The sequence below is a fragment of the Chelonia mydas genome, chromosome 14, assembly GCF_015237465.2.
Source record: "Chelonia mydas isolate rCheMyd1 chromosome 14, rCheMyd1.pri.v2, whole genome shotgun sequence".
NCBI lineage: Eukaryota > Metazoa > Chordata > Testudines > Cheloniidae > Chelonia > Chelonia mydas.
The window spans coordinates 25,266,114-25,292,360 of NC_051254.2; the positions used below are offsets into that span (position 1 = coordinate 25,266,114).

Consider the following 26,247-nt stretch of genomic DNA (forward strand, 5'->3'; position numbering starts at 1 on the left):
AGGTTGCATTAGGACATTAGGGTTGCCAACTGTCTAATTGCACAAACCCAAACCCAAACCCTGCCCCTACCCTGCCCGTTCTCTGAGGCCCTATCCCCAGTCACTCCATCCCCCCTCCCTCTGTCACTTGCTCTCCCCTACCTTTACTCACTTTCACCAGGCTGGGGCAGGGGATTGAGATGCGGGAGTGGGTGCGGGCTCTGGGCTGGGGTGTGGGGCCAAGGGGTTCGGAGTGTGGGAGGGGGCTGTGGGCTGAGCCTGGGGCAGGAGGTTGGGGTTCAGGAGGGGTGTGAGGTGCAGGCTCTGGGAGGGCATTTTGTTGTAAGAGGGGGCTCAGGGCTGGGGCAGAGTGTTGGGGTGCAGGATCTGGGAGGGAGTTTGGGTGCGGCAGGGGGCTCAGGGCTGGGGCAGGGAGTTGGGGTATGGGAGGGGTGAGGGGTGCAGGCTCTGGGTGGCACTTACCTTGGGTGACTCCCGGAAGAAACCAGTATGTCCGGCTCCTTGACTCAGGGGCAGCAAGGTGGCTCAGCACGCTGCCCCTGCCTGTAGGCACCGCCCCTGCCTGCAGGCACTGCCCCTGCAGCTCCCATTGGCTGTAGTTCCCAGCCAATGGGAGCTGCGGAGTCAGCCCTCAGCACAGGGGCAGAACGCAGAGACCCCCGGCCGCCCCTGCGCCTGGGAGCTAGACATGCTGGCCACTTCTGGGAGGCGCGCAAAGCTAGGGCAGGCAGGGAGCCTGCCTTAGCCCCACTGCACTGCTGACAGGACTTTTGCCCTATTAAAATCTCCCAGATTGCTTTCAATAGTCACCAGGAGATTGAGGCTAATTCCAAGAGACTCCCAGCCAATCCGGAAGGATTGGCAACCCTACTGAGGATGCACCCCACTCAGCCAGATCTTTAGAAGGACAGAAACCAGACATTAGGGGAAGAGTCTCCTACATTCATGGCCACCTTCTTATTGTCAATAACACACTCCAGCACTCCGTCTCCAACAGACACTGAAAGTCATACGTGCTCCAGCTCCATCCAGCTCACATTGGAGCACCAAGCCTTCCTTCAGCCTCCTGCTCTCTGATGTCAATGGAGGGGCAGACCCTCCGGGCCTGGGGGAAGTTACCCTGCCTTCGTGTTGCTGAAGTCACTGGTAAGGCGCTGAATTACTGCGAGGTTGGGGAAGCTGCTGTGTGCATTGCTTTTTGGTACCTGTTGGAGATAAAGGTGAAGGGGAGGAGGCTATGGAGAGTGCTGTTGGTAATGAGAGAGGGCAATGAATGCTGGGGACTTCTCCCTGGACTCCTGATTTCCAGGCTTTTAATGAATTTGTTGGGTTTCATGTCAAGCGCTCCCTGTGTTTTGCGGACTCAGCAGAGAGACCAGGAACTGCCAGGGTGACCTCAGAAAGCCCCCCCCATTCCATGCAGGCCGGGCAGCATCTGGGGAGCCTATCCTGCTGCTGCCCTGTAGATAGAGGGCTCTATTCACCAGGGGGAACCAGCCAGTGCTTTTCACCTGCCCTAGAGCCATGCACCACACGATGCACTAAACTGAGGTTTAGATGCAAATGATTTACAAAGATGCAAATGCTCTTTCAATAATGTGCAGACAATGTCACCAGTGGAGCTGCACTGAAGATGGCACCCCGAGGGATGCAGCAGAGCTAAGCTGAGCCCCCCTTCCCAAGGGCTTTGAGCAGGTGCAGCCTCAGTGCTCAGGAAAGTGCAGGGGCTGCATCTGTGCCTGACTCAGGCAGGGCACAAGAAGGGGTCATGGCTTAGCCTGGACTGTAGGGGCAGGCTCCAACTCTGGGCAGACCTCGGGAGGCAGTCGGGCCTGGCTCTGGGGAATATGTCACATTTTGCACTGTATATAGGGGAATAGGTGAACAATTGTAGATCCAGGCTGGATAATTGCACTTTTTTGTTGAGCTGAAGCTTAAGCAAGTCTGAGATGGGCCAGGTGACCCTGATACCCAGCTGCCCAGCAGCAAACTCTAGAGATGGTCAGGAATTTTCCACCAAAATGTGTTTTCACTGGAAAATGCCTATTTGTCAAACCAGCCTTATGATGAATTTCCTGATTCAAAAATGTTTTGGAAAAAAAAGGTTTGGAATTGCTAGAATGCTCTGTGCCCACAGTTTCTAAAGGGAAAGTTTCATTTCCTAGTTCAAGCTGACTTTTCATTTCAAAATTTTAGTTTAATTTGTACAAAAAAGTAATTTTTTAAAAGGCTGAAATTGAAACAAAACATTTGTAAATGATCAGAACATAACATTTTGATGACCTGAGCTGAAGTTTGTTTTCAGATTATCGGTTCATGAAAGTGTTTGAGGTCTTTTATTTTTCTTCCTGATTTGGGACGGGAAGAAAATTTGAAATCTCGAGAACTCTCAGAGGATGGGAAAACCATTTCCTGCCCAGCACAAGCAAACTGCCAGCAGCCTGTAGAGCCGGGGATGAAATGTACACGGGCTGAGAGGGCTCTGGAAATCTTACTTCAGTTTAATTACCTGAGTGATTTCACAAAAGCTCTTGTCCAAATCCTGCGAGCCACCAATCATCCCGAGCCTCTGCCTTCCCCCAACATCTCACTGTGAACAACCAAGCCTTTGAAATGGAGACAACATGGGCTTTCTAAAATACTTTATGTTCAAAACCAGTTTAGCTGAGTGATTTGTAACCCTTACTTGTAGAAAATCTTGCATCTGGTCTGGGAATCTGTCAGGGCAAGTCTGAGCCTGTCGTGAACACAAAGCTGTGAGATAGGATCTGAACATTTGAGCTGGTCGATGCCGAGCACAAGTATTAACCAGTAACACTGAGCCCTGCAGTTCTAGCATGGAACCGTGATCGAATCAGCCACAGGACGGCATGTCCCTGACATTGCTAACTTAAATACAGCTTCCAGGGCTCCACAAGGGAGCCAGCCTGTGGCTGTCCAAGGGGCTCAAGTTACTGTCTGCCACAGCCATAGGGGACACCTGGCTTTTGTTCTCTGCAACCTCTCTGTCCAAGCTGGCCTGCTAGCTTTGGTAGCTGCTTTGCATTGCCATTGAGGAGAAACAAATTCCATGTCCCTTGGCTGGCCTGTCACTGCCCAACTGGCCTGGAGGCTGGAGCTAGCACTCAGCGTGGCCACAAGGAGGAGGCAAGGCTGGTGCCTTGTGCCTGGGCTATCAGCAGGAGTGTCAGTTCAGCAATATTCGGGGGAGGCAAAGTGGTATCAGCATGAAGAACATTATGTGTGAATTTATACTGGCTTGCAAATCCGGGGTGGGGGGCGGGGGGAGTGCATACAGACCTATGAAAAGTCTGTGAGGGCTCATGCCCCGAAGCACATGACCCTCTGTCAGCCTTCTGGTTAGAGCCCTGCAACGTCATGTCCGGATCCTGGCCCCCCGGAGCTGCAAATGCTGGTATGCTTGGCCCCCGCCGCACCCCAGGGTCCCATCTCGCCTGTGTCAGCAGTAGCCCTGAGGGCTGCCTAATACAACCTGCTTGCAGCTCCTTCAGAAAGGGGCTGGGGCTGTGGGGGAGATCCATGAGAGGAAGTTGCCTTGAGGATGCTTTTCAGGGTCCCACTGGGATAGGACAAGCCCTGAGGCATCCAAACTGCATGCCAATTGGCCAGCAAGCAACGAGCCTGCTCCTTGCCTCTGGATCAACAGGCACAGCCCAGGGTGCCATCTCCCGGGCTCCTCAGCCACCAAGGCCCTGCCTGGGACATGCTGCTTGCTGACCAGTAGAATTGCCAGGTCTCCTGTTTTTGACCAGAACGCCCAGTCGAAAAGGGATCCTGGTGGCTCTGGTCAGCACTGCTGACCGGGTGGCCATCAAAAGCCCAGTCAGCGGTGCAGTGGGGCTAAGGCAGGCTCCCTGCCTGCCCTGGCTCCGTGCGGCCCCGGAAATGCTTGGCATCTCCCTGCAGCACTTAGGCAGAGGGGCGATCAGGGAAGCTCTGTGTGCTGCCCCCGCCTCCAGCGCTGACTCTGCAGCTCCCATTGGCCGGCTGCTCATCCTGCTGCTGCTTAGGGCACTGTCCCTGCAAGATGTGGCTCCCGTGGCCAAACCTGAGTGGTGCTGCAACCACACATGCAGGATCGTGATGGAGGAGAGGCCAGGGCAAATCTGAGTGAGTGGTGTTGCAACCCGCGTCTAGGTGAGCAGTGCACAAGCAATAGCAGGATGAGCAGCCGGATCTGCAGTATGGCCAGCCTAGCCACGGGGAGTGCACTGTATGGCTGTTTGTAGGGTCCTGCCCACCTCCCCCATGCATTTGGGTCCCAGGCACGTACCTAGTTTGCTATGCATTAATCCAGACCTGGCTGGGGGGAGCGACTCCGTGAGGCTGGGCTGATATGGGCACATTAGAGACCAGCGTTTGCAAGTGGCACCATCTCTTCTTGTCCCAGCTTCACAAACAAGGAACAGAAAGAGCACCTGAAAGATGCTCCAGTTGGGCCAGGGAGCATGCAGCAAGGACTCCATAGAGCCAAACAATCACCAGGCCAAGGGCAGCCCTGTTAGTCTGGCTGGACATTTCACCAGCCAGCTCACCCCGCCCAGCCAGCCCTCCACCCTGGCAATGGTCTGGAGAAGAACCTTACTCCAGCTCTCCTCCCCATAACAGGAGCAGCCAGCGGAGAGCAGAGGAGCTGCAATGGCAGCCTGGATCCTTTGCGTTGCACCCCCGTAAGCCTTTGTCACAACACCACGACTCCCTCGCACAGCTGCCCCTAGATGGATACCAACACCTGCCCCTCCTCCCACCTGCCTGACCCATCCCAGACCCAGCACCACCACGAGGGGAGAACCCAGCCCTCCCACATTTCCCCTGTCTGAGGGGAGAGCTCAGGAACCCAGCTTCAGACCCTCTGGAAAGGGGACGAGGCTGTGGTGCTAGACTGTGCAGGAATTCTTTGACTAAACATTTTTTCATCAGCAAATGCCAATTCATTGAAACTTTTTACCTGCGGGGGTTGCTGAAAAGTCTGCAGGTCTCGGATGGAATTTCTGGTTCAAACCAGAGAGGGACACATGGCAGCCCCAGCTCCAAGCCCTGCTCTGCTGATTCAGAGACCGTCTCTTACGTCCCAGGTGAGTGCCCTCATCACCAGCCAATAGAGTCAGTCTCCTTCTCACTGGCCCAATGGCTAGTTACCTATTCATACACAATGGAAACACTCCAATGGGAGCGCTGACCTGCAGCTGACCCACCGCGCTGGTGGTTAGAGCACTCAGCTGGGACGGGAGAGCCCCTGGTTCAAGTCCCTGCTCCACAGCGGAGGAGCTTGACCCTGGGGCTCCTGCACGGAGGGCAGTGCTCATGGGCCTCTCTCCTGTGTAAATCAGGCATGACTCCCCTCACGTCACTGGAGTTACCGCATCAGAGAAGTGCTGCAAGCTAGAGGGGAGCCAGGCCCAGGTCCCTGGGTGGGACTGCACAGGCATTGCGCTAACCAGGCAGTTAAACATGCTTTGCCTGAGCTTTGCAGGGGAGGGGGGTTTGAAAGTGAGCTTCAAAGAAGGTGGTTTGCCTGTTATTCGGGTACCTCCTTGCTCCCTGGTTGTGGGCAGAAAGAATGAAACTGTTGGACTCAAGCCTTTTCTCCCCAGAGTCCATTGTCTCACCGGAAAGTGCCCATGTAAAGCTACCATCAGAGGGAGACTATATGGATTTACTGTTTATAGGCAGAGAGAGACAGGACATGACCTATATTGTGTATAGTCTCGCAATTTATGTGCTGGCAGCAGTGGTTGATGGGAGATGTGTTCTGAGGCTCAAAAGCATGCCTAAGCTTTGTAAATACAATTGGTTCAAGCTGAAGTGAGTGAACAAAGTGGAATGTTTTGAGGCCAAATCTGACTTTAGAAAAAACACCATTGAGCCAGTGCTACTTGACTGCCTTGTGAAAGCATGAGTCTCTGAGGTCAAGACATAACCTCCTGGCTCAGAAATCAAGGACCCCAGTACACTAACTGAAAATTAAAATGTTGCATCTGCTCTGAGTGCAAAAAAACTGTACACAGAGTAAGTAAGAAGCCTTCCTGAGAAGCACTGTCCTATGCCGGTGGTCTCCAAGCTGCAGCACTGGATTTCTGGCTCACTTGCTCTATTCTTCAAAAACATTAAGAATCATAATCCATATAAAACTGTCATATTGGTTCAACATGGACGTCACCAAAGCCCTGACTAATTTATCAAAGATTTAGTGTTCAGCTGAACCAAGTCTCATTTTTGTAAGCAGATGCAGTTTGCTGGAATGTCTTCTCATCACCCACAAGTCTTCACTGCAAAGATACATCATATCAGCAACGTCTAAACCTTAAAAAATGTACATTCAAAATCGTAAAGTAAACAGTTAGTGCTAGTTCTGTGCCACTTATTAATTAAATAAATTGAGCTTTGGAACCACTTGTGTGTGTGTTGAAGCGGGTCTCCGTAAATGCGGCTGTGGATGGATGGCTGCATTCAACAATACACGGCATTTTAGCTGCAGAATGCACCTTTCATGATCTCACAGTGCACAGAGCTAATAAATGATCGTTCAGTTCATTGGCAGTTCTGAAAATATAAAAGAAAAGTAGGTTTAATCCATGCTGTGGAGAAGGGACTTGAGCCCCGATCTCCCTGCCCCCAGGGGAGTCTAACCATGCGACTATAGGCTTTTATAGGGCAGGGTTTCCTCTGTCTCTTCTGTTGAAGCTATTCCACTTCTCCAGCAAAAGCAAGTGAGAATAACTCTCTAGGCCAGGGGTTGGGACTTTCACCTGGGGCGGGGGGAACACCTGGCTTTCAGTCTCTGCTTCAGTGACTCTGTAATTACTTATACAAAGTGGAACAGCTTCAATAGGAGAGGCTGAGAGACCCACTCCAGAGTGCCTTATAGAGTGGCCACTCAGGCATCCCCAGAATACTGGACATTTTGATACTTTGCCAACCCATGTGACTCTGCTCCCGGGACCTCACAAGACTGTCCAGCCCAAAACCAGACAAATGGCCTGCCTAGTGGCCCATGCCCTGCTGGTTCAGGCACTCATCTGGGATGTAGGATTTGAACCTAGGTCTCCCCCATCCCAGGTGAACATCCTAACTACTGGCAATTACTAAGAGTTACAAAGGGGGCACCACCGTTTTCTCCTCTGTGAATGATGCCTACCGCCCCTCGTGAATCTAGCCCCAAAATTGCACCGTTTCATTTTGATAATGCCCAAACTCGTCAGTTTGACACTTCAGCATGTTTTCGTTTTTCGTTTTGGCCAAAGCTATTCACGGAATGCGAAGTGAATTAGCAAAATGTTTCAGTCCACCTCAGTCTGCATTTTTTCTGCAAAAAAGTTTTGTCTGAAAAGCTTCCCCTGTCTCTAATCACAACACAGGCACGTTGCACAGAGGAGTTGGGTGGGGGCAGCGGCCAAGGAGAAGCCCAGAGAGCTGGTCACTTCTGCGCAGCACAGACACAGTGAGCTTTGTTCCATGCATTAGGAAGAGTGGGGAGCCAATGAAGTGCAAGGAGGCAGGAGGGAGGGGTTGTAGATGGCTGGAGTGGTGGTTCACTCTCCCTCTGGCAGCAGTGAGGAGAGGGTGGGGAATGGTGAGGAGGCTGGCCTGGCAGAGTGGAAGAGGGGGTGGAGGCTGGCCTGGCGGAGTGGAAGAGGGGGTGAAGAGGAGATGGCAGAGGTAGTGGAAGGTGGGCCCCACCCTGGATCCCCCTCCTGCACCCCACACCCCTCATCCCTGATCCCACCCCGGAGCCCACACACGTAGTCGGCACCCTCACCCCCTTCTGCCCCCCAACCCCCTGCCCCAGCCTAGTGAAAATGAGCGAGTGAATGAGGGTGGGGGAGAGTGAGTGACAGAGGGAGGAGCCTTGGAGATTAGGCGGGGAAGGGGGTGGGGCAAGGGTTTCAGTTTTGTGCAACTAGAAAGTTGGCAACCCTATGTGATGTACCAAGGAGATGGTAGCCATGTCACTGTCTGCCTGTGATGTAGGGTTACCAACTGCCAATTGAACAAACCCAAACACCCTAGCCCCACCCCCTGCCTGTCCCTTCTCCAAGGCCCTGCTCCCCGCTCACTCCATCCTCCCTCCCTCCGTCACTTGCTCTCCCCCACCCTCACTCACTTTCACCAGGCTGGGGCAGGGGGTTGGGGTGAAGGAGGGGGTGCGGGGTGTGTTCTCTGGGAGGGAGTTTGGGTGCGTGAAGGGGTGTGGGGTGCAGGCTCTGGGAGGGAGTTTGGGTGCAGGAGGGAGTACGGGGTGTGGGCTCTGGCAGGGAGTTTGGGTGCATGAGTGGGTACAGGTGTGGGCTCTGGGAGGGAGTTTGGGTGCGGGAGTGGGTACAGGGTGTGGGCTCTGGGAGGGAGTTTGGGTGCAGGAGTGGGTGCGGCGTGCAGGCTCTGGGCTGGGGTACGGGGTTGGGGTGCGGGAAGAGGGAATGGGTTCAGGCTCTCGCCAGGCGGCGCTTATCTTGGGCAGCTCCCAAAAGCGACTGGCACATCCCTCTGGCAGCAGCTCCTAGGTGGGGGAGCCAGGAGGTCTCCGCGCGCTGCCCCGGCCCACAGGCACCGCCCCCGCAGCTCCCATTGGCTGCAGTTCCTGGCCAATGGGAGCTGTGGAGTTGGCACTCGGGGCAGGGGCAGTGTGCAGAGACCCCCAGACCCTTCCCCCAGGGACCGCAGGGACATGTTGGCTGCTTCCAGAAGTGGCGCCAGGCCAGGGCAGGCAGGGAGCCTGCCTTAGCCCCGCTGCACCGTTGGACTTTTAGTACCTAAAATCTCCCGGTTTGGCTTCAGTAGCCTCCAGGAGATAGAGCCTGATTCTGGCAGACTCCCGGCAAAACTGGGATGGTTGGCAACCCTAGGAGTGAACAGGGAACAGGAACCTTGGCTCGGACAGGCTTGTCAGAGGGCAGGAGCCTTTGGCAGAGACAGCTTTCCTCGGGGCAGGCTGCAATTCTGACTGGGCCGTTTCCTGGCATAGACATTCTGCCAGAGCACTGATGCCCCTCTGAGCATGCCTGACAGCTGGGGCTGGTACCAGCAAGTGGCACAGGACTGCTGAAGCATTGTGAAATTTGTGGCATGTGGAGGGTGGTTCAGGTGGCCAGAGGGGTTGGAGGTGAAGGTGGTGTGAGGGGGCGGGGGCAAAGGGAGAGGTGGCATGGGGCAGTTTCAGGCTGTAAGAAGGACTCAGGGAGCTTGAGGTGGAAGAGACAGTGTCATTTACAGTGTATTATTCTGACTTCCTTATACAGTAAATTGTAATTGTTCAGGAACTTTTTTGTATCAAATCAGCTTTTATCACTGACTCAATCTTGCAGTTTTCTATTCTTGTTCTCCACAAATGCCCTTTTTTAGCTTTCCTCGGCTTTTTCCTGATGGGCCTCATTAGGGGCTGGGGCTGATTCTTCCTGGCATTCACTTTCACTTATCATCTTGGGATTTTTTGGACACTGCTTTGTTGAAATGTTCTTGCAGCGTTTTGCTGCTACACTTAGTATCAATCAATCGTTCCTGCAGATGCAGAGGTCGGCATCCCACAATGTGAACAGAATTCTTCTCACCTCAGGCTCAGGAATCATCCTCCAGAGGTTCAGAGGTTCAACGAAGTACCCACAAACTCAGATGCTTATTGAAGCCTGGCCTGAACAATCAATTTCTTGGGGCTGCAGAACTGGCCAGGATGTCTCCTCAGAGCAGACTTTCTGGTGCTTCCTGCTTCTGTCCCCTGAGGCTTTCATTCAAAAGGCTCAGGTAGAGCCAGTCAGATTCTGCATCAGGGAGAGTATGTTATCTGCAGACAAGCTGTGGATTTTACAAACGTGTTTCTTATTCCTAATTGCTCAGTGTATACTTTCTGCACACACCTTTTCATCCATGGACTGTCTGTGAAGTGGTTGCTATTCTTATTTAGTAATCACGGGTCACTCTTTGTGGCATGCAATTGGCAGCCTTCTGTAAGACACCTGCTCTGATTTCTGTTACCTGATTGGCTTGGATAACCTGTGCTTTGTAAAGAAGCAAAGTCTCTTTTTCTGTGTGAGATTTTCTAACGGTTGGATGAATTACCTTTTGCGCTCCCAGTAATATGTATTCACAGCCTGACCAAAGGCTCTTGCTCTCAGCAAACATTCCTTGCCTATGGATACAAGTGCCACCATCTAAATGGTCATCAATATAGGGGCGGCTGGCAACAGTGAAACAAGTTAGCAGGCTTTATTTGCACAAATTTTCACAACTCTTGATTACTATATTTGCCCAGCTCTATGGCTAGCCAGACGTCGTGGTATTTGCCCAGCTCTATGGCTAACCAGACATCTGTGTTCATCACAGAAGGTTTTGGCTGAGTTTGCACTGTGGAATGGCAGAAGCCTTAGCACCATTTTCATTTAAACTGAACAAGCTCCCCCCTCTCTCCAGCACTTAGAATTTGTTACTGGGTGACACCATATTTACTAACCTTAACCTGGATAAATAGAGCAGAAGGGCCAAATGGTGAGCTGGCATAACTCCCCTGAAGGCGGTGGAGTTACACCAGGTGTGTATCTGTCTCGAAGTGTCTCCAGCATGTGGAGAACTGGAGTGAATGTGTGTCAGCTCATTTGTATCACAGGGATCGAACATTGTTCCTTGTTCCAATGATATGTCAGATGATTTAGGATTCTTCTGTTTCCAGTCTTTTCTAGAGTTGGCGCTGGAGTTCTGACCTACTGGAAGCCTTCTCTTTCAAAGTGGAGCTGCAAGACTCTGGATCAGTCCTTTCAGGCATGGTGATGAACGGTGTGATCCAACAGGAGCCTTCAGACCAGCACAATACACCCCGTGGGAATGAAGAAGAAAAGACACGGAAAGAGAAGGGTGCAGAAGAAGCGAAAGACTTAACCATATGCACCAAAGTCTCAGCCTTTGCCGAGAGGAAGAATGGTGAGTCCCTTTTCCATTCTAGTAAGAAAAGGTAGAATTGTCTGAGCAAGATCATGCTTGATGACAGCTGTGGAGTGATGTTAATGCAGGATTTAAGTGGATGGGAACTGTATTACTCTGGTGCTTTGGAAGATGCTTCGGAAGATAGTGCTTTAAACCTGTAAGTAAATGGGAGATCGGAAATTGCTCCTAAATTCAGTGCTTCTATGTCAGCCTTAAATGCTACCGTCAGACTGTCCCATACCCCTAATCACTTTGGTTGCCCTTCTCTGTACTTTTTCAAATTCTAATATATCTTTTTTGAGATGGGGCGACCAGAACTGCACACAGTATTCAAGGTGCAGGCGTACCATGGATTTGTATAGTGGCTATAGAGAACTATCCACAATGACTCCAAGATCTCTTTCTTGAGTGGTAACAGCTAATTTAGAACCCATCATCTTGTATGCATAGTTGGGATTATGTTTTTGAATGTACTTTACGTTGCATTTATCAACATTGAATTTCATCTGCCATTTTGTTGCCCAGTCACCCAGTTTTGTGAGATCCCTTTGTAACTTTTTGCAGCCAGCTTTGGACTTAATTATGTTGAGTCATTTTATATCATCTGCATACTTTGCCACCTCACTGTTTACCCCTTTTTCCAGATCATTTATTCTGGGAGCGGTTCTTTTTGTTTTTTTTTAATCTCCTTCCTCTGAAGCATCAGGGATGGCCACAGATGGAGATGGGGCACTGGGCAGAGTGGGCCAGGGTAGTGAGGTGGCATAAACCAGTGGTGTGCAAACTGAAGGATGCACCCCCACCCCGGCCCCGGGGGACGCAAGAGGTTCTCTGAAGGGGGGTACAAAGAAACTTCAGCCTTTTGCTCTTTTAAAAAACAAACATACAAATAACACTTTTCACAGCCGACTTTAGAGCCCTGAAGTGGGGCTAGGATCCCATGGGTCTCTCAGGACCCACTGCCATAATAGCGGGAGTAAGATAAACATTCAACAAACAAGCGGGAGCAAGTGGGAGTGGAGTGGATATTGCAGGGTGGGGCAGGAGTGGGATTAAAAAAATAGTCCTCCTGTGCCACAAGCCACACGAACACTCGGCCAGCAGCGGCTGCTCTCCAGCCGCCCAGCTCTGAAGGCAGTACCACTGCCAGCAGCAGCACAGAAGTAAGGGTGGCAATGGAAGGGAGGTGCGACAAATTCCATGAAAGGAAGGGGGAGGGGCGTGACTGGAAAAGTTTGCACACCACCGCATAAACCATTCTTTCTTCCAGGTGCTTGGCTGGGTGGTTCATGCTCACATGCTCAGGATCTAACTCATCGCCATATGTGGGCTCGGAAGGGAATATTTCCCCAGGTCAGATGCGCAGTGACCTTGTGCCTTTTTTACCCTACTTTGCAGCATGTGGGTGCGGGTCACTTACCAGGATTAGCTGGCTATCTCTCATTTAGCCATTTCCCTGCCCTAGTGGGGGCCTAGGGCTGCCTGTGGCACAGGCTAGTCTAGTCTCCTGTGGGCTGCAATACTTTGGTCTCATTTCCATTGTAGGTTTCAGAGTGCGGGGGCTTTTGGCCTTGAACTCTATGACTCTATAACACAGGGCCAGTTTCTGATCTCACTGACAATAGTGTAAATCGAGAGTAACTCCATGAAAGTCAGTGGAGTTACAGCTGTGGGAAACCTGTGTAAAGTGAGAGTAGGATAAAACCCAATCTATGCAAAGCCTGCTGGAGTTGTTTGCTGTTTCTTTTAGGCAGTATAAGGTAGTTGGCAACTGTTTAATATATTACATGATGAAAATTCCTTTCATGCACCATTAGGGCTCAGCATTAAGTCTTCAAAAATCAGGAAATGTGAAAGTGAATCTTGACGTTACGATGCCTTGCTCCTTTGACTGCATGCATTACGGAAAATCAGGAGTAACCTGACTAATGCCAGTGGAGTTCTACCGGCACCAAACTGGAGTGAAGCAGTGATGAATCAGTCCCAGAGCCTTTAAGTAATCAGTCACATGCTATTTTTCAGTCACTATCATATCATGGGACCAATTCTACATACAATCATAGATACCTAAGATATGATCTTGAATTTAAAGACTGCTACCGAAGGCATACACATAAGGGTACACAGTTAAGACTGATCTTTCAATAGTCAATTTCACAATTTACATTTCCTTGCAAGCTTCAAATAGTGTTTTGCATTTAACTTCCCAAGGTTTTTTTAACGGTAAAGACAGAAAAGTTCCCAGCTCTGTAATTACTAGGCACCCACATGCCAAGGCCAGTTACTGCCAATCAAAATTGCTGGTAAACTATGCACTTGTAGATCAAGGGTGCACCAGCTGATCACAGGGAGACTGGTGTCAGCCTTCTGACTAATCTAGTCAGACTAATTAGTCTGACTAATCCGACTAATTTATACTGTGCTGTCATAGCACTCTTGGCTGCATACAACTCCATAGCTGCACCTCCTTATAGCTGGGTCATTTAAGAAATCCTTAGGAAAGAGTAAGCACCTCTGACACCCTGGCCAGCCAGCCAGGGTGTTGCTGTCCTCCTAACCTTCTTTATTTTTCCATTTTAAATAAATATAATTGCCTGGAATGATCATCGTAAAGAGCCTGTTCCTCTAACTTTGGGAGAAGCTGAGCTCCTTCATCACATTTTGTCTTCAGCTGGAGTTGGCAAGCCTGCCAAGTGTTATGCACATTTCCCTTTGATGTAACAACTGTGATCTCATGCACAGCTGATGAGAGAGGCTGACAGCTGGCCCTTTAAATTTGTGGGTTGGGGAGGGAAGAAGAGGAGTGGCTGCTCCTCCCCGTAGCCTGTGTGCCCTCCTGGTGTGGAGCAGAAGCTTCTCTGACAGCATCTCTCTGCCCCACGGAGACCAACATGATCCACTCTGCAGGGAGGTACCCAGAGCCTCAAGCCCTAAGGGAGCTTCTGGGCAGGGCTCCTAGCCCTCCCACTGCCCCCTAGCTGCTCCTGCTCCCAATCCTTCCCAGAGTGCTCCTGCCTCCAATCCTGCTGCCCATCCCGGCGCCAGACCCTCCCCCCTGTTGTCCAGGTGCCTGAAAAATCACCGTTGCTGGGGAGGGCCCAGTGACTCCCCTCCTCTCCTGCTGACTTCAGGGGGTCAGCAGCTGGACCACACTCCCATCATCTCCAGGGCACTGCCAAGGGAGATCCCAGTCATTGTGGGACACAGGAGGTCCCTTTGCCATGGCTGGCTTCCCCAGCAGAGGCAATCCACTGCTCTTGCTGCAGGGGGGAAGGGGCAGAGACTGATATCATTGTGGGGGCAGGGGAGTATTTCTGGCAGGGGACCATTGCCTCCCTGTAGCCCCCCAGCCCCAGTAGGGCTTGGCTGGTGAGAGAAGGTCACTAAATTCCCCTCTGACCCCTGACCCCCAGCCCCTGGCCACACACACATTACTGGGAGGCCATGGATGAAAAGAAGTGACTTTCACCCTCAAAAATGTCACACCCGGAGCTGTACATCTGGGCCATGATGTGCTAAGGGTGCTTGGCCCCTTGCAGGATCCACTCTGAACCGGGACTGTATCGAAACAGCCCCGTCCAGCACCCCGCATGCATCAGTCACCTCTCCTGGCTGCGGTGATCAACATACGTTTCCAACGAGTTTTACTCCCATCCGCCTGCAGAGCCTGCCTGGCTCCAAGGCAGGGTGACGGGGCTGCACTTTCTTGTGCAGCAGCAGCAGAACCATTTGCTAAGTTCCAGGCAGATACACCTGTGCAAAACCCGGAAAGCCATACTGGCAACTGAGCCACACAGGGGTCAGTGGGGCCATCCGGGGTCACTTAGGGTAGGGGGCCACCCAGGGGTCACTGTGGGCAATGCAGCTGCCCAGGAGTCAGGGGTCACTGAGAGTAATGGGGCCACTAATGGGTCATGGAAAGCAATGAGCCAGGGGTCACTGAGGGCAGTAGGGTCACCCAGAGAAGGGGGAGGTTTTGTTTGCACTCTCTTTGTGTTCCCTCTTGAGACAAAGAGAGAGACCAAGCAGGTAATCAAGCTCCTACTGAAATGATACATCTAAAATTACATAAATTGTAAGTAACATCAAGGAAATGCATTAGATTATCTTTTGTTTTAGCTTGTGAATTTTCCCTATGCCAAGAGGGAGTTTTATTCCTGTTTCGTAACTTTAAAGTTGAGCCTAGAGGGGAATCCTCTGTGTTTTAAACCTTTTTATTACCCTGTAAAATTACCTTCCATCCTGATTTTACAGAGGTGTTTCTTTTACTTTTTTTTTATTATGAAGTTCTTCTTTTAAGAACCTGCTTGGTTGTTAGTGTCCTAAAAACCCAAGGGTCTGGTCTGTGCTCACCTTGTTAACCTATTTGGTTGGTATATTATTCTCAAGCCTCCCCAGGAAGGGGCTTGGTGGGATATTTTTGGGGGGATAGGGCTCCAAGTGGCCCCCTCCATTAATATTTGTTTAAATCACTTGGTGGTCGCAGCAATACCGTCCAAGAACAAGGAAAGGAATTTGTGGCTTGGGGAAGTTTTTAAGCTAAGATGGAATATAAGCTTAGGGGGTCTTTCTTCTGGGTCCCCACATCTGTACCCCAGAGTTCAGAGTGGGGAGGGAACCCTGACAGGCCGCATTCCCATGGTCTCTGGAGAGGAGAGGGGCCCCATTCCCATGGGATCTGGAGATGAGGGGCCCTGTTCCCATAGGCTTTGGAGAGGAGAGAGGCCCCGTTCCCGAGAGGGCTGGAGAGGAGAGAGGCCCTGTTCCCATGGGCTCTGGAGAGGAGGGGCCCCGTTGATCATGGTATCCAAGGAAGCTGCAGCCCTGTTACTGGAGTTCTTGGAATGCATGTCCTTTGCAGGCCCACATATCAGCTCCTCTCCTGAGTGCTCAGCTTCCCTGCCTCATTGGAGAGGACCTGAAAGGATGGTTTCGGGAAGTCCTGTCTACAGCCTTATTTACAGTTGCTAGGTCCAAAGATAAAGTGTTTGCTCTCTTTAGCTGAGCGTGGCTGAGGAATGTCCTGGGTGCCTCTCCTGAGGTCTAGCACTCCACTCTTTATGGGCACTGTAGACCTGCGGCAGCAGACTGACTGGGTCGGTATCCTGCCTTCTCTTGAAGTGCTCCTCTCAGGATCCACTTAGGAATTGTGCTCCTCGCTTTCAGGCCATGTTCAGACTTGCTCAGCCCCTGCCTGGGCCATGTCTCACCCCTCCCGCTCTCTGCTCCCTCTGTTTATTTAGTAATGGCTCCCTTTCTGGCCCATCACACAATCGCTGCACTGCTACCTCTTCACCTCTGCCCGTCCCGCTGTGGGAACACTTTCCAGTGTCTCCCCTCATGTCTTCTCCCACTCATTTCAAGCCCCAGTGGAAGTGCCCTTTCTCCCTAGTCCATGCCTCTCCATTACTCTTTCTCTTCTACTCCCAGTTTTGATTCTGTTGTATGATTCTGTGGCTGTAGGCCAAGGTTTGGGATGCGAGTTGTATGAACAATGCTCCGCCCTGGAGTCAGCCTGTTTGCTTTTAGATTGATCTCTCCAGCAATGATCTCATTGTATCACTGATTGTCACAAGAACGCAAGGATTCTCAGGACTTGTAAGTGATGCACCACATCAAACAGCTTCCTGAGAAGCTCTTAGTATTTCTCAGGGCTGCTCAGAGCATGAGGAGTTGTGCGCATCCCTCCCATGACAAAGGGAAGGCAAAGTCTCAGGTGCAGATTTGCTTTCCCTTGTGCCCTGCCCTTCCCTTTCTGGGCAGGCCACGAGCGACCACACACACTCAACAGGATTTTGCCTGCATTGTGCATAACGTCTTCCATGCAGGTTTCCCGTTGCAGATTCTGGAGAGAAACACTGTCAGATTCTGTTGTTTATTTGTCTAGTGAAATAGACCCTCTGACTACCAGCTCCTCAGCCCCCCTGCAACAAAGAGGAGAATTTGGAAATGCCCATCTGGTTTGTGTTTAGCATAATGTGCAGAAAGGTTGCACATTTTCAGGGACCTTGTTCATAAGTAGTAGATTGTACAACTGTTTATTACACAAATGAGGCTTTTTATTGCTGAGCTTTGTTGAGCTGCCAGTTGGGATAAAGAACACAATGTGCTTCATGGTCCCTATCAAGGAAAATTAGAAAGCATTAAATTCTGCTCAAACTATCAAGCACTGGAGAGCTGGTAATCAAATCCAGAAAACGCCTGCTGTTGGAAGGTCAGGGCTATCTTGCTGGTGGTGCCTTTGAATCAATTACAAAGTCCCTTCGATAAAACATTAGAAAAACAATATATAGACTTCTGACCCCAAACCTCAACACAAAATGATACACCTCAGGCAAAAAGGGACCTGCTCTCTGTTGGCTTTGAGGGGTAACCTGAACTCCCCAAATCTTCTCTTCACTGATCTCCTGGCGAGCCGTCTACCCTGTGTGCATGTGTTTCAGTTTAAAGATATATAGGAATCCAAGTGTGGTTATTAAATTACTGTCTTGTACCAAGCTCATTCTGGCCCTGGTTCCCCATAGCCAGGTAAGAGGTGCATCTGCAGGAAGATTTTCCAAATTAGCTTTAGATCCAAATCAAATTAATATTGCAAACAACGTATCGAACCCGAGTGATAGCTCCTCCCCAATGAAATATCAGCCTGCAGTCCTGAACCTCCAAGCCTGACTTTAATGCCACTTCAATCTGAGCGTAAGAGCTGAAAGAATTCCAAGAATCCAATGATATAAACTGTATTTTTAGAGCTGTGAGTGACTTGTGAGAGTGAAACATTGCAGGGACTAAAGATAGCACAAGTCAGTTTTTCCATGATTTATCACAAGAATGTTCGCAGCAAGTTAAAGTCATTGAATGGTGTGATAGCAGCACATACATGTTGGCATGTTTTCAAGTCAAGCCATTCATAACCTATTTGTCACAGAACAAAATTTCCGTAATAAAACTTTGAGCAGCATCTCATTTGTAGAGGCACCACACAAGCCACTGAGGGGTTCGTTTATTTTCAAGTACATTCTCTCTCCTCAGCCGTAGCCAGAAGGCAGTTCAAGCCACCTGACTGCAAGTTCCAAAATCTTCAGAAACTCTGACCCTGGGAGGGCATAAAAGAGACTGTGGCAGGTTGGAAAGAGCCACATGACATTTTGATTAAAAAACTAGAACAATATCAAATTAACATGACACAATTAAATGGATTAAAACCTGGCCAACTGATAAGTCTCACCATGTAATTGTAAACAGGGAATCATAACTGAGCCAGTGGGGTCTGGCAGAAATCTGTTCCTGGCTCTGTACCATTTAACATATTGATCAATGACCTGGAAGAAAAGAGAAAATCATCACTGATAAAGTTTGCAGATGACAAAAAAACTGGGGGACTGGTAAATAATGAAGAGGGCAGATCAGGATCACTTGGTAAACTGGGCACAAGCCAACAATGTGCATTTTAATACATGTAAATGTATTCATCTAGGAACACAGAATGCAGGCCATGCTGAGAGGATGCCTCCCAAAGTCCCTTGCTGCGGTTAAGATAACACAGATTTATAGATTCCAAGGCTGGAAGGGACTATTGTGATCATGTAGGCTGACGTCCTGCATGACACAGGTCAGAGACCTGCCCCAATATAATTCCTGGAGCAGATCCTTTAGAAAAACATCCAAGCTTGATTTAAAATGATCAGTGATGGAGAATCCACCACGCCCCTGGGTAAGTTGTTCCAATGGTTAATTATGGTCACCGTTAAAATGTATGCCTTATTTCGAGTCTGAATTTGTCTAGCTTCTATTTCCAGCCATTGGATCATTTTAGACCTTTCTCTGCTAGGCTGAGAACCCTTTACTAGATATTTGTTCCCCATATAGGTAGCTATAGACTGTGATCAAGTCACCCCTTAATCTTCTCTTTGTTAAACTAAATAGATTGAGCTCATTGAGTCTATCATGATAAATCAGATTATCTAACCCTGTAATCATTCTCATGGCTCGCCTCTGACTCTCCACCAATTTATCAACATCCTTCTTCAATTATGGGCACCAGAACTGGGCAGAGGATTCCAGCAGCAATCACACTGGTGCCAAATATAGAGGTGAAATAACCTCTCTGCTCCTACTCAGTATTCCCTTGTTCCTATGTTCAGCTGATTATTGACCAGGACCCCAAATCTCTGCTTCCCAGAATAGAGTCCCCCATCCTGTGAGTCTGGCTGACATCCATATTAAAACACTTATTGCTGGCTTGAGCCCTGTTTACCAAGCAATCCTGATCACTCCGTATCAGTGACCTGGCCTCTTCATTATTTGCAACTCCCCCAATTTTTGTGTCAACTGCAAACATTAAAAGTGCTAATTTTATGTTTTCTTTCAAGTCACTTTATAAAAATGTGAAATAGCACAGGGCCAAGAACCAATCCCTTTGGGACCCCACTAGAAACACCCACTCAGTGGGGATTCCCCTTCTACAGTTACATTTTGAGATCTATTGGATAGCCAGCCTTTAATCCAATTAATGTGTGTGTATCACAGGGCATGCTCACTGCAAGGCATCTTCTCCTGGCTCCTCTATGAATTAGCTCCTTCCACAGCCGATGCCCCCTTCTGTCATGCATTTGCAGGCCCTGCAGCCTCTCTCTCTTCTACAGCTCGGGGTGCTCTCTCTTCGAGGCTTGGCCCTCCAGCCAGATCCCTATCCATGCTTCACCTTCTGGGGTGGCGTCAAAGTCTGTCCACACAAACTGTCTCAGGCAGTCTTCCCATTCACCGCCCAGACTGTGCCACTTCCCCCGTGGCTGGTAGGGGAACGTGGATCCACCTTCTACTCCAGGTTTCAGCCCAGGGACCCTCTAATCAGTGGCCAAGGTCTGCACCACCGTGAACCTTGCTGCTGTTTGCCTCAGCCTTTTTCTACCCCTGTCCAAGTCCAGAGAGATACTGCAGGCCTTCTGCACTGCAGCCTCCTTCTTACTCTCTAATTCCTGATTTTATAGCTCCTCAGCCTGCCCTTGACCGGCTGGACTTCACCTTCCATTAGGGCTTGTCTCTCCAGCTTAATTCTCCCCCAGGTGCGGCCTACTCGCTTAATTAGCCCCTTAACCCCTTCAGGTGAGGTGTGGGGTGAACACCCCATCACGGTGGACCATGTTAATTTTATAGCTCTCTATTTTTTTAATCAAAATGTCATGTGGTACCAAGTCAAATGTCTTATGGAAGTTAAAGTTACATCAACACTATGACCTTTAGCATCCAAATTTGTAATCTCATCAAAAATAGCTAGCAAATTAGTTTGACAGGATCTATTTTCCATAAACCCATGTTGATTGGCATTAATTAATTTTAATTCTTTATTAATCGAGTCCCATATCAGCCGCTCCTTTATCTTGCCCAGGATCGATGTCAAACTGACAGGCCTGGAATTACCCGGGTCATCCCATTTACCATTTTTAAAAATTGGCACAACATTAGCTTTTTTCCAATCTCCTGGAACTTCCCCAGTGTTCCAATACTTACCGAAAATCAGTCCAGCTCTTTTAAAACTCTTGGTTGCAAATTATCTGGACCTGCTGATTTAAAAATGTCTAACTTCAGTTGATTCTGCATAACGTCCTTCAGAGTTACTACATGAAAAGAGCATATGATATGACTAGGGTTACCATATTTAAAGTTCCCAAATAAAGGACACTACTGGGGGGAGGAGGAGCAGAAGAGGGGGTACAGGTAGGGGGTGCTGGAGGGGTATGTGTGTACTGGGATGGATATTTGGGGGTGCTGAAGGGGGTTTGAGGGGTGCTGGAGGGAGTACCTGTGGCCTCACTCTCAAGGTGTGGGGCAGTGTCGTTCCCTGTCATGGTGGCAGGGTGGCTGGCACAGGTCTGGGATGCAGCATCAGCCCATCAGTCAGCGCTTCCCTGTGGATCTCTCCCCCTCCTCAGGGCAGGGAGCTAGGGCCGGCCCTGTTACCCTTGCTGGCTGGGCTCTGAGGCCCCGTAGCAGGGCAGGTGACCCAGCCAAGAGGTGTTTGGCGGCTTTGCTTACCAGGTGGGCTGGGCTGGGTGAGGGCTGGGGTGGGAGAGATCCAGCAGTGCGGATGCAGGGAAGGAACCAATCAGGGTGCACACACAGCTTTTTCTGACCTGCAGTGTCTAGAGCAGAAAAATCCCAGATATTTCCTCTTATTTCAAAAATCCGCCCAGATGGAGGCCGAAGGATGAAAAAAGAGGTCACGTTTGGGAAAACCCAGGTGTATGGTAACCCTAGATATGACTACATCATCTGTTTTTTCACCCAAATAGAGAATAGAAACATTTATTGAATTCTTCTCCCTTTTCTACATTATTATTGGTAACTCTGCCATTTCTCTCAAATAAGGGACCAGTACTATTGTCAGGATACTTTTTGTTCCCAATATATTTAACAAACTCCTTCTTATTGTCTTCAGCTCTGCTGGCCATAGTTTTTTCCTTGTGCCCCTTTGCTTCCCTTATCAATTTTCAACAATTCCTAACTTCTGATCTATGTTCATTACTATCAACTTTCTCTTTCTTCCATTTGTTAAATATTATTTATTTTATTTTGTATAGCTGCCTTCACTGATGCTCTAAATGAAATTGTATTTTTAACAGCACAGCCTTCTTCCTCAGTTATGGGATTGTGGCTTTTGGGTATCTAGTAAGGTATTCCCAAACATTTCCCAAACATCATTCACATTTTTCTGATTAAATTCTTCCTCCCAGCTGATTTGGCTCATAATTGATTTCAGCTTTGTGAAATTGGATCTTTTAAAGCACCAAGTATATATATTACTGCTCTGGACTTTATTCTGCTTGTACATGATAAATGGGATCAAGTCACGATCACCTGTAAGTAAATTACCGTTAAGTTTTCACTCTGCGATCAGTTCCTCTTTATCCGCCAAGACGACGTCTAATATAGAATTCCCCGCTGCTGGATGCAACACTTTCTGCAGCCATCTCTGTCTGGTTCGGCTGTCTTTCTGCCTGTGGCTGCCCAACACTCACGCACACTCAGCCCCACCAAAGCAATACCCAGACCTCTGTGTTCATAAGAACATAAGAATGGCCATACTGGGTCAGACCAAAGGTCCATCTAGCCCAGTATCCTCTCTTTCGACAGTGGCCAGTGCCAGATGCCACAGAGGGAATGAACGGAACAGGTAATCATCAAGTGATCCATCCCCTGTCGCCCATTCCCACCTTCTGGCAAACAGAGGTTAGTGACACCATCCCTGCGCATCCTGAATAATAGCCATTGATGGACCTATCCTCCATGAACTTATCTAGTTCTTTTCTGAACCCTGTTATAGTCACATACAGCCCCCAGGGAAATCCCTCCACCCACATAGCTAAGCTCCTGACCAGCCTGTGTTTTGGGCAGTGGCTCCTATTGTTCCAGATATCTTACTCCAAAAGGAGCTTAACTGCAAAGGATGCCAGTGGAGCTGCTCCTGTGCTTAATGTTCAGCACTTGCTTACATGCTGTGCTGGAGCGTGGCCAGTGCTTGCATCACACAGGATCAAGTCCCACGTAGGAGGCTTTGTCTCCTTATATCACTTCCTCCGCACCTTCTTGTGCAGGATTTAACACTCAATATTTAGGCTTGTGTCCATTTTCTTTCCCTTATAACCATGACTGTGGTTAAATAAACTAAGTATGTGAGTGATTATAAACTTTCCCCTTTGCCATCTGGAGCTGGATGAATACAAGCTCTGGTCCTCTGAACACAGTTTGCACTTACCTTCCCTCTTATTTATATTTGTGACTCTTTGCATGTTGGTTTTGCGACTGCACATCTTGTGAAGTCCTTTGACTTGTTCTGAGAACTCCACAAGGTGATGTCTCAAACAGCTTTCTCCCTGCTGTGACTGTCCCCAGAGGCCACCCTGGTTATGTCTACACTTGGAGCTGGGGGGAGAGAGTCCCTGCTCAAGCAGATATACGCACGCTAGCTCTCACTGAGCTAGTGTGCTAAAAATAGCTGTGTAGCTGTGGTAGCATGGGCAGCAGCGAATGGCGGCATCGGCTAACTGCCCCGAGTACAAACTCGCCTGGACCCTGAGCAGTCTTCCTCTTCCTCTGGAGCTAGGGTGACCAGATGTCCCAATTTTATAGGGACAGTCCCAATTTTGGGGGCTTTTTCTTATATAGGCACCTATTACCCCCCATCCCTGTCCCGATTTTTTACATTTGCTATCTGGTCACCCTATCTGGAGCATTTGGGACTAGCTTCAGTCAGAGAGCAGGCAGGAGGACTGGTGTGAGCTGGTCCAGCATTTCTGTGCTCCACATGGGAAGAAGATTTTTTACAGAAGGAGACTCTCTAATCTAGCAAAGACATCAAGATCCCGTGCCTGGAAACTGAAGATGGACAAATTCAGACTAGCAATGTCGTGCGAATGTTCAATGTTGGGCGTCATTAACCATTGGGACAACACACCCGGGATACCAAGACTTGGTGTCTCTGTCTAAAAGATCTGCCCTAGCTCACCCAGGCTTGTGGGCCTGTGTCATGCTGTTGGTTACACTAGAACTATGTTTCTCAGCAGGTGGGTTATGAAAGGCACTCAGTGGGAGGGTCACAAAGCACTGAAAATTATATCACAATCTCATCAAAGAAAATCTGGCTCCACCACATGCCCTGATTCTTCATGGTCAAGTATTCAATGTCAATCTCTTGATACACACACAAACACACACACAAATTCAACAGGCTTATCATTGGTAGCTTTGATGCATTTTACTCTTACTTTTATAGTAAATGTAACAGGACTGCAAAAAGTTTTGATTTCGAAGAAAGGGTCACCAGTCTGAAGAGATTGAGGAACATTGGTCTAGAGGATCAGAATGCTGCCGTCTGGCCTTAAGATCCATGAATTCTGACCGAATCAGTTCTTGGTTAATGGACTGTCTGTGTTATATTTCTCCATTCACAAAGAGAAACGAGATATTTTCACTCTGAATGATTTTTAGATTAGGAGAACAACAAGAAATAACAGAAGTAAAGACTCCATGAGAGAGCGCACTCTGTGTGTATGTGTGTGTGTGTGTGTGTGAGAGAGAGAGAGAGCACGCGCACTATGTGTCTGTGTGTGTGAGAGAGAGAGAGAGAATGCACTGTGTGAGACAGAGCACACTGTGTGTGTGTGAGAGAGCGTGAGAGAGAGAGAGCGCACTGTGTGTGTGAGAGAGCGAAAGAGCATGAGAGAGTGCACTGTGTGTATGTGTGAGAGAGTGTGAGAGTGAGAGAGAGCATGCACTGTGTGTATATATGAGAGAGAGAGAACGTACTCTGTGTGTGTGTGTGTGTGTGTGTGTGAAACAGAGAGTGCACTCAGTGTGCATGTACACACGTGCGTTTACACTGAGCTCTCTGAACTCTGCACACAGGTAAGTGCTTAGAGATCGAACGATGCAGTCCAAAAATCCCACTTGCAGCACAGATTCCTAGCTACACACCCCACCTCATTTGGAATGAACCACATCGTAACTGTCATTGACAGAGGTAGCCCCATGCTAATATTGTTTGCCCTTGGAGCCAGATCCTGCCATGGCCTTGGCTGGCTAGCTGAATGAAGAAGAGCCAGTCTGAGTGCTGTCTGTCAAGGATTCATGCAGGGAGGGTTCTGGACATACCCAAAGATAACGGGGTGGTTACTGCAGCCCACACACAGAGCCTGTGTGGTGACACAAGTGGGAGCTGGAAAGCCAGGTGCTGCAGGACAGTAGTGTGTCCAGCATCCAAATGCAGGAACCCTGTTATATTGACCAACCAGAGTCCTGTAGCTTCCCCATGGTGACTGAAACTACCAGCTGTGTACATTATACCTGGCCTGGGGACTAGACACACCTCTCTCCCTGAGCCTACATTAGCTAGGCCTGCCCCTAGTGCTCCTTTGTAAGCCCTGGAAACGCTCTGGCTGCATGGCAAGACGCTCTGGTTCCACAGAGAGCTGTTCCCCGGCTGCACGGTGAGCTGTTCCCTGGTTCCATGGCGACCTGTTTCCTGGTTGCATGGCAAGCAAAGGCTTCCTACAGCCGTTGCCCATGACGTTTGGCCGAGTCTGTGCTCTTTCTCATGTTTGTTGTGGGTACTCTTTTCCCAAAGTTTAGCTCAGCATGTGCTTGGAATAGTTGTACTTACAGTAATCAGTCTCCGAGCCCAAGGCTGCATCATCTTCCAGTAACATCTGGCACAGTCACATTTCACACAGATGTTTAACACTGCGGGGACTTCCCAGTACTAAGCATGAGTGGCATTAGGAGAATGGCTACAGAAGAGGGGAAAGGCCTGGCTAGGAGGCTGTGTTCTGTTACTGCTGTGCAAACCACTTCCACTGTTTTAAATGAAGAAAAGGAGAAATTCCGAGCTGTTTCATTACCTGTGAAAGCAGGCCTAGGTCTGGCCTGAGTCACTAGGCTGGACACGGGGCTCTGCGTAGCCTGGGTGGAAGGGGATCTTCCTTCCTAGGCTCCAGAGTGGCAGCAGAATCTCTGTGCAGCCACTAGTGCAGCCCTGAGGCTGCTGCACCCCTGTTACTCCTGCACTGCTGCTCCACTGAGTGTTTGGGAAGGGTTGGTGAGTTCATTCAACGCCCTGTTCACTTCTCCCCATCCCACCATGCTCTGCCTGTCAGTGGTATGCAGGGATCCCTGCTAAGCTAGGTGCTGCAATGTGCGTAGTGCATGTGGCACAAATCCTGCCCTTGCTGGCATTGCAGAACGAAATTGGTCCCCCTGTATGCGGGGCTCTCCAGAGGGGGGGCAGGATCTGCCTCTTCCCTAGTGTAAAGCTGATTATCCCGGCACATGGCCTCCGTACAGAACCTCCTATGGCCTCTCTGCCATGCACAGCTGACAGTGCTCCTGCACCGACGCACTGAGCAATGCAAGGAGCTGTGGCTGTGTTGCAGTTACAGGATCTTTTCCAGATTCATTACAGTCCTTGAGAGCAAGGCACGTCCTCTCCTCCAGGCTAGGCATGCAACCCCCTGAGGCCGCACTCTGACGCCTGCAGTTACAACAAAGATGTGAAGAAAGCAGGAAGAATCATAATAATAATGTAAACATGACAGAGTGCTTCCCGACAGATGCACAAATCCCGTAAACATTGCTGTCATGGTGGAGATCTCGCCAGAGATTCCTCAAGGTATTTCCAAGGGCCCTGCAGCCTGGTGCTGTGGTTCTTGGGGTTTCGAGATTACATCCATCTGTTGGCAGCTGAGGCCTGTTTAGAAGTGGCGAGGAGAGTGCTGTTCAGTCACTAGCTCCTTCGGCTGGGCTAGGGACAATTTCAGCCTCTTTGTGACG

At 49.6% G+C, this 26,247-nt stretch overlaps 1 protein-coding gene across 7 annotated transcripts in view; it reads left to right on the top strand.

The window, feature by feature from the left end:
* Positions 1-26,247, top strand: part of MYOCD (myocardin) — a 473,785-nt gene that overhangs the window by 236,474 nt on the left and 211,064 nt on the right. For 5 of the 7 annotated variants that reach the window (XM_037914277.2, XM_043527936.1, XM_037914278.2 and 2 more), the window contains exon 2: positions 10,679-10,926. In XM_037914277.2, the coding sequence (XP_037770205.1) occupies positions 10,770-10,926 (157 nt within the window). In that variant the 5' untranslated portion in view covers positions 10,679-10,769. Of the gene's footprint in view, positions 1-4,980; positions 4,997-10,678; positions 10,927-26,247 lie in introns of those variants that run through there. The other 2 variants (XM_043527935.1, XM_043527942.1) reach the window with 2 other exon arrangements.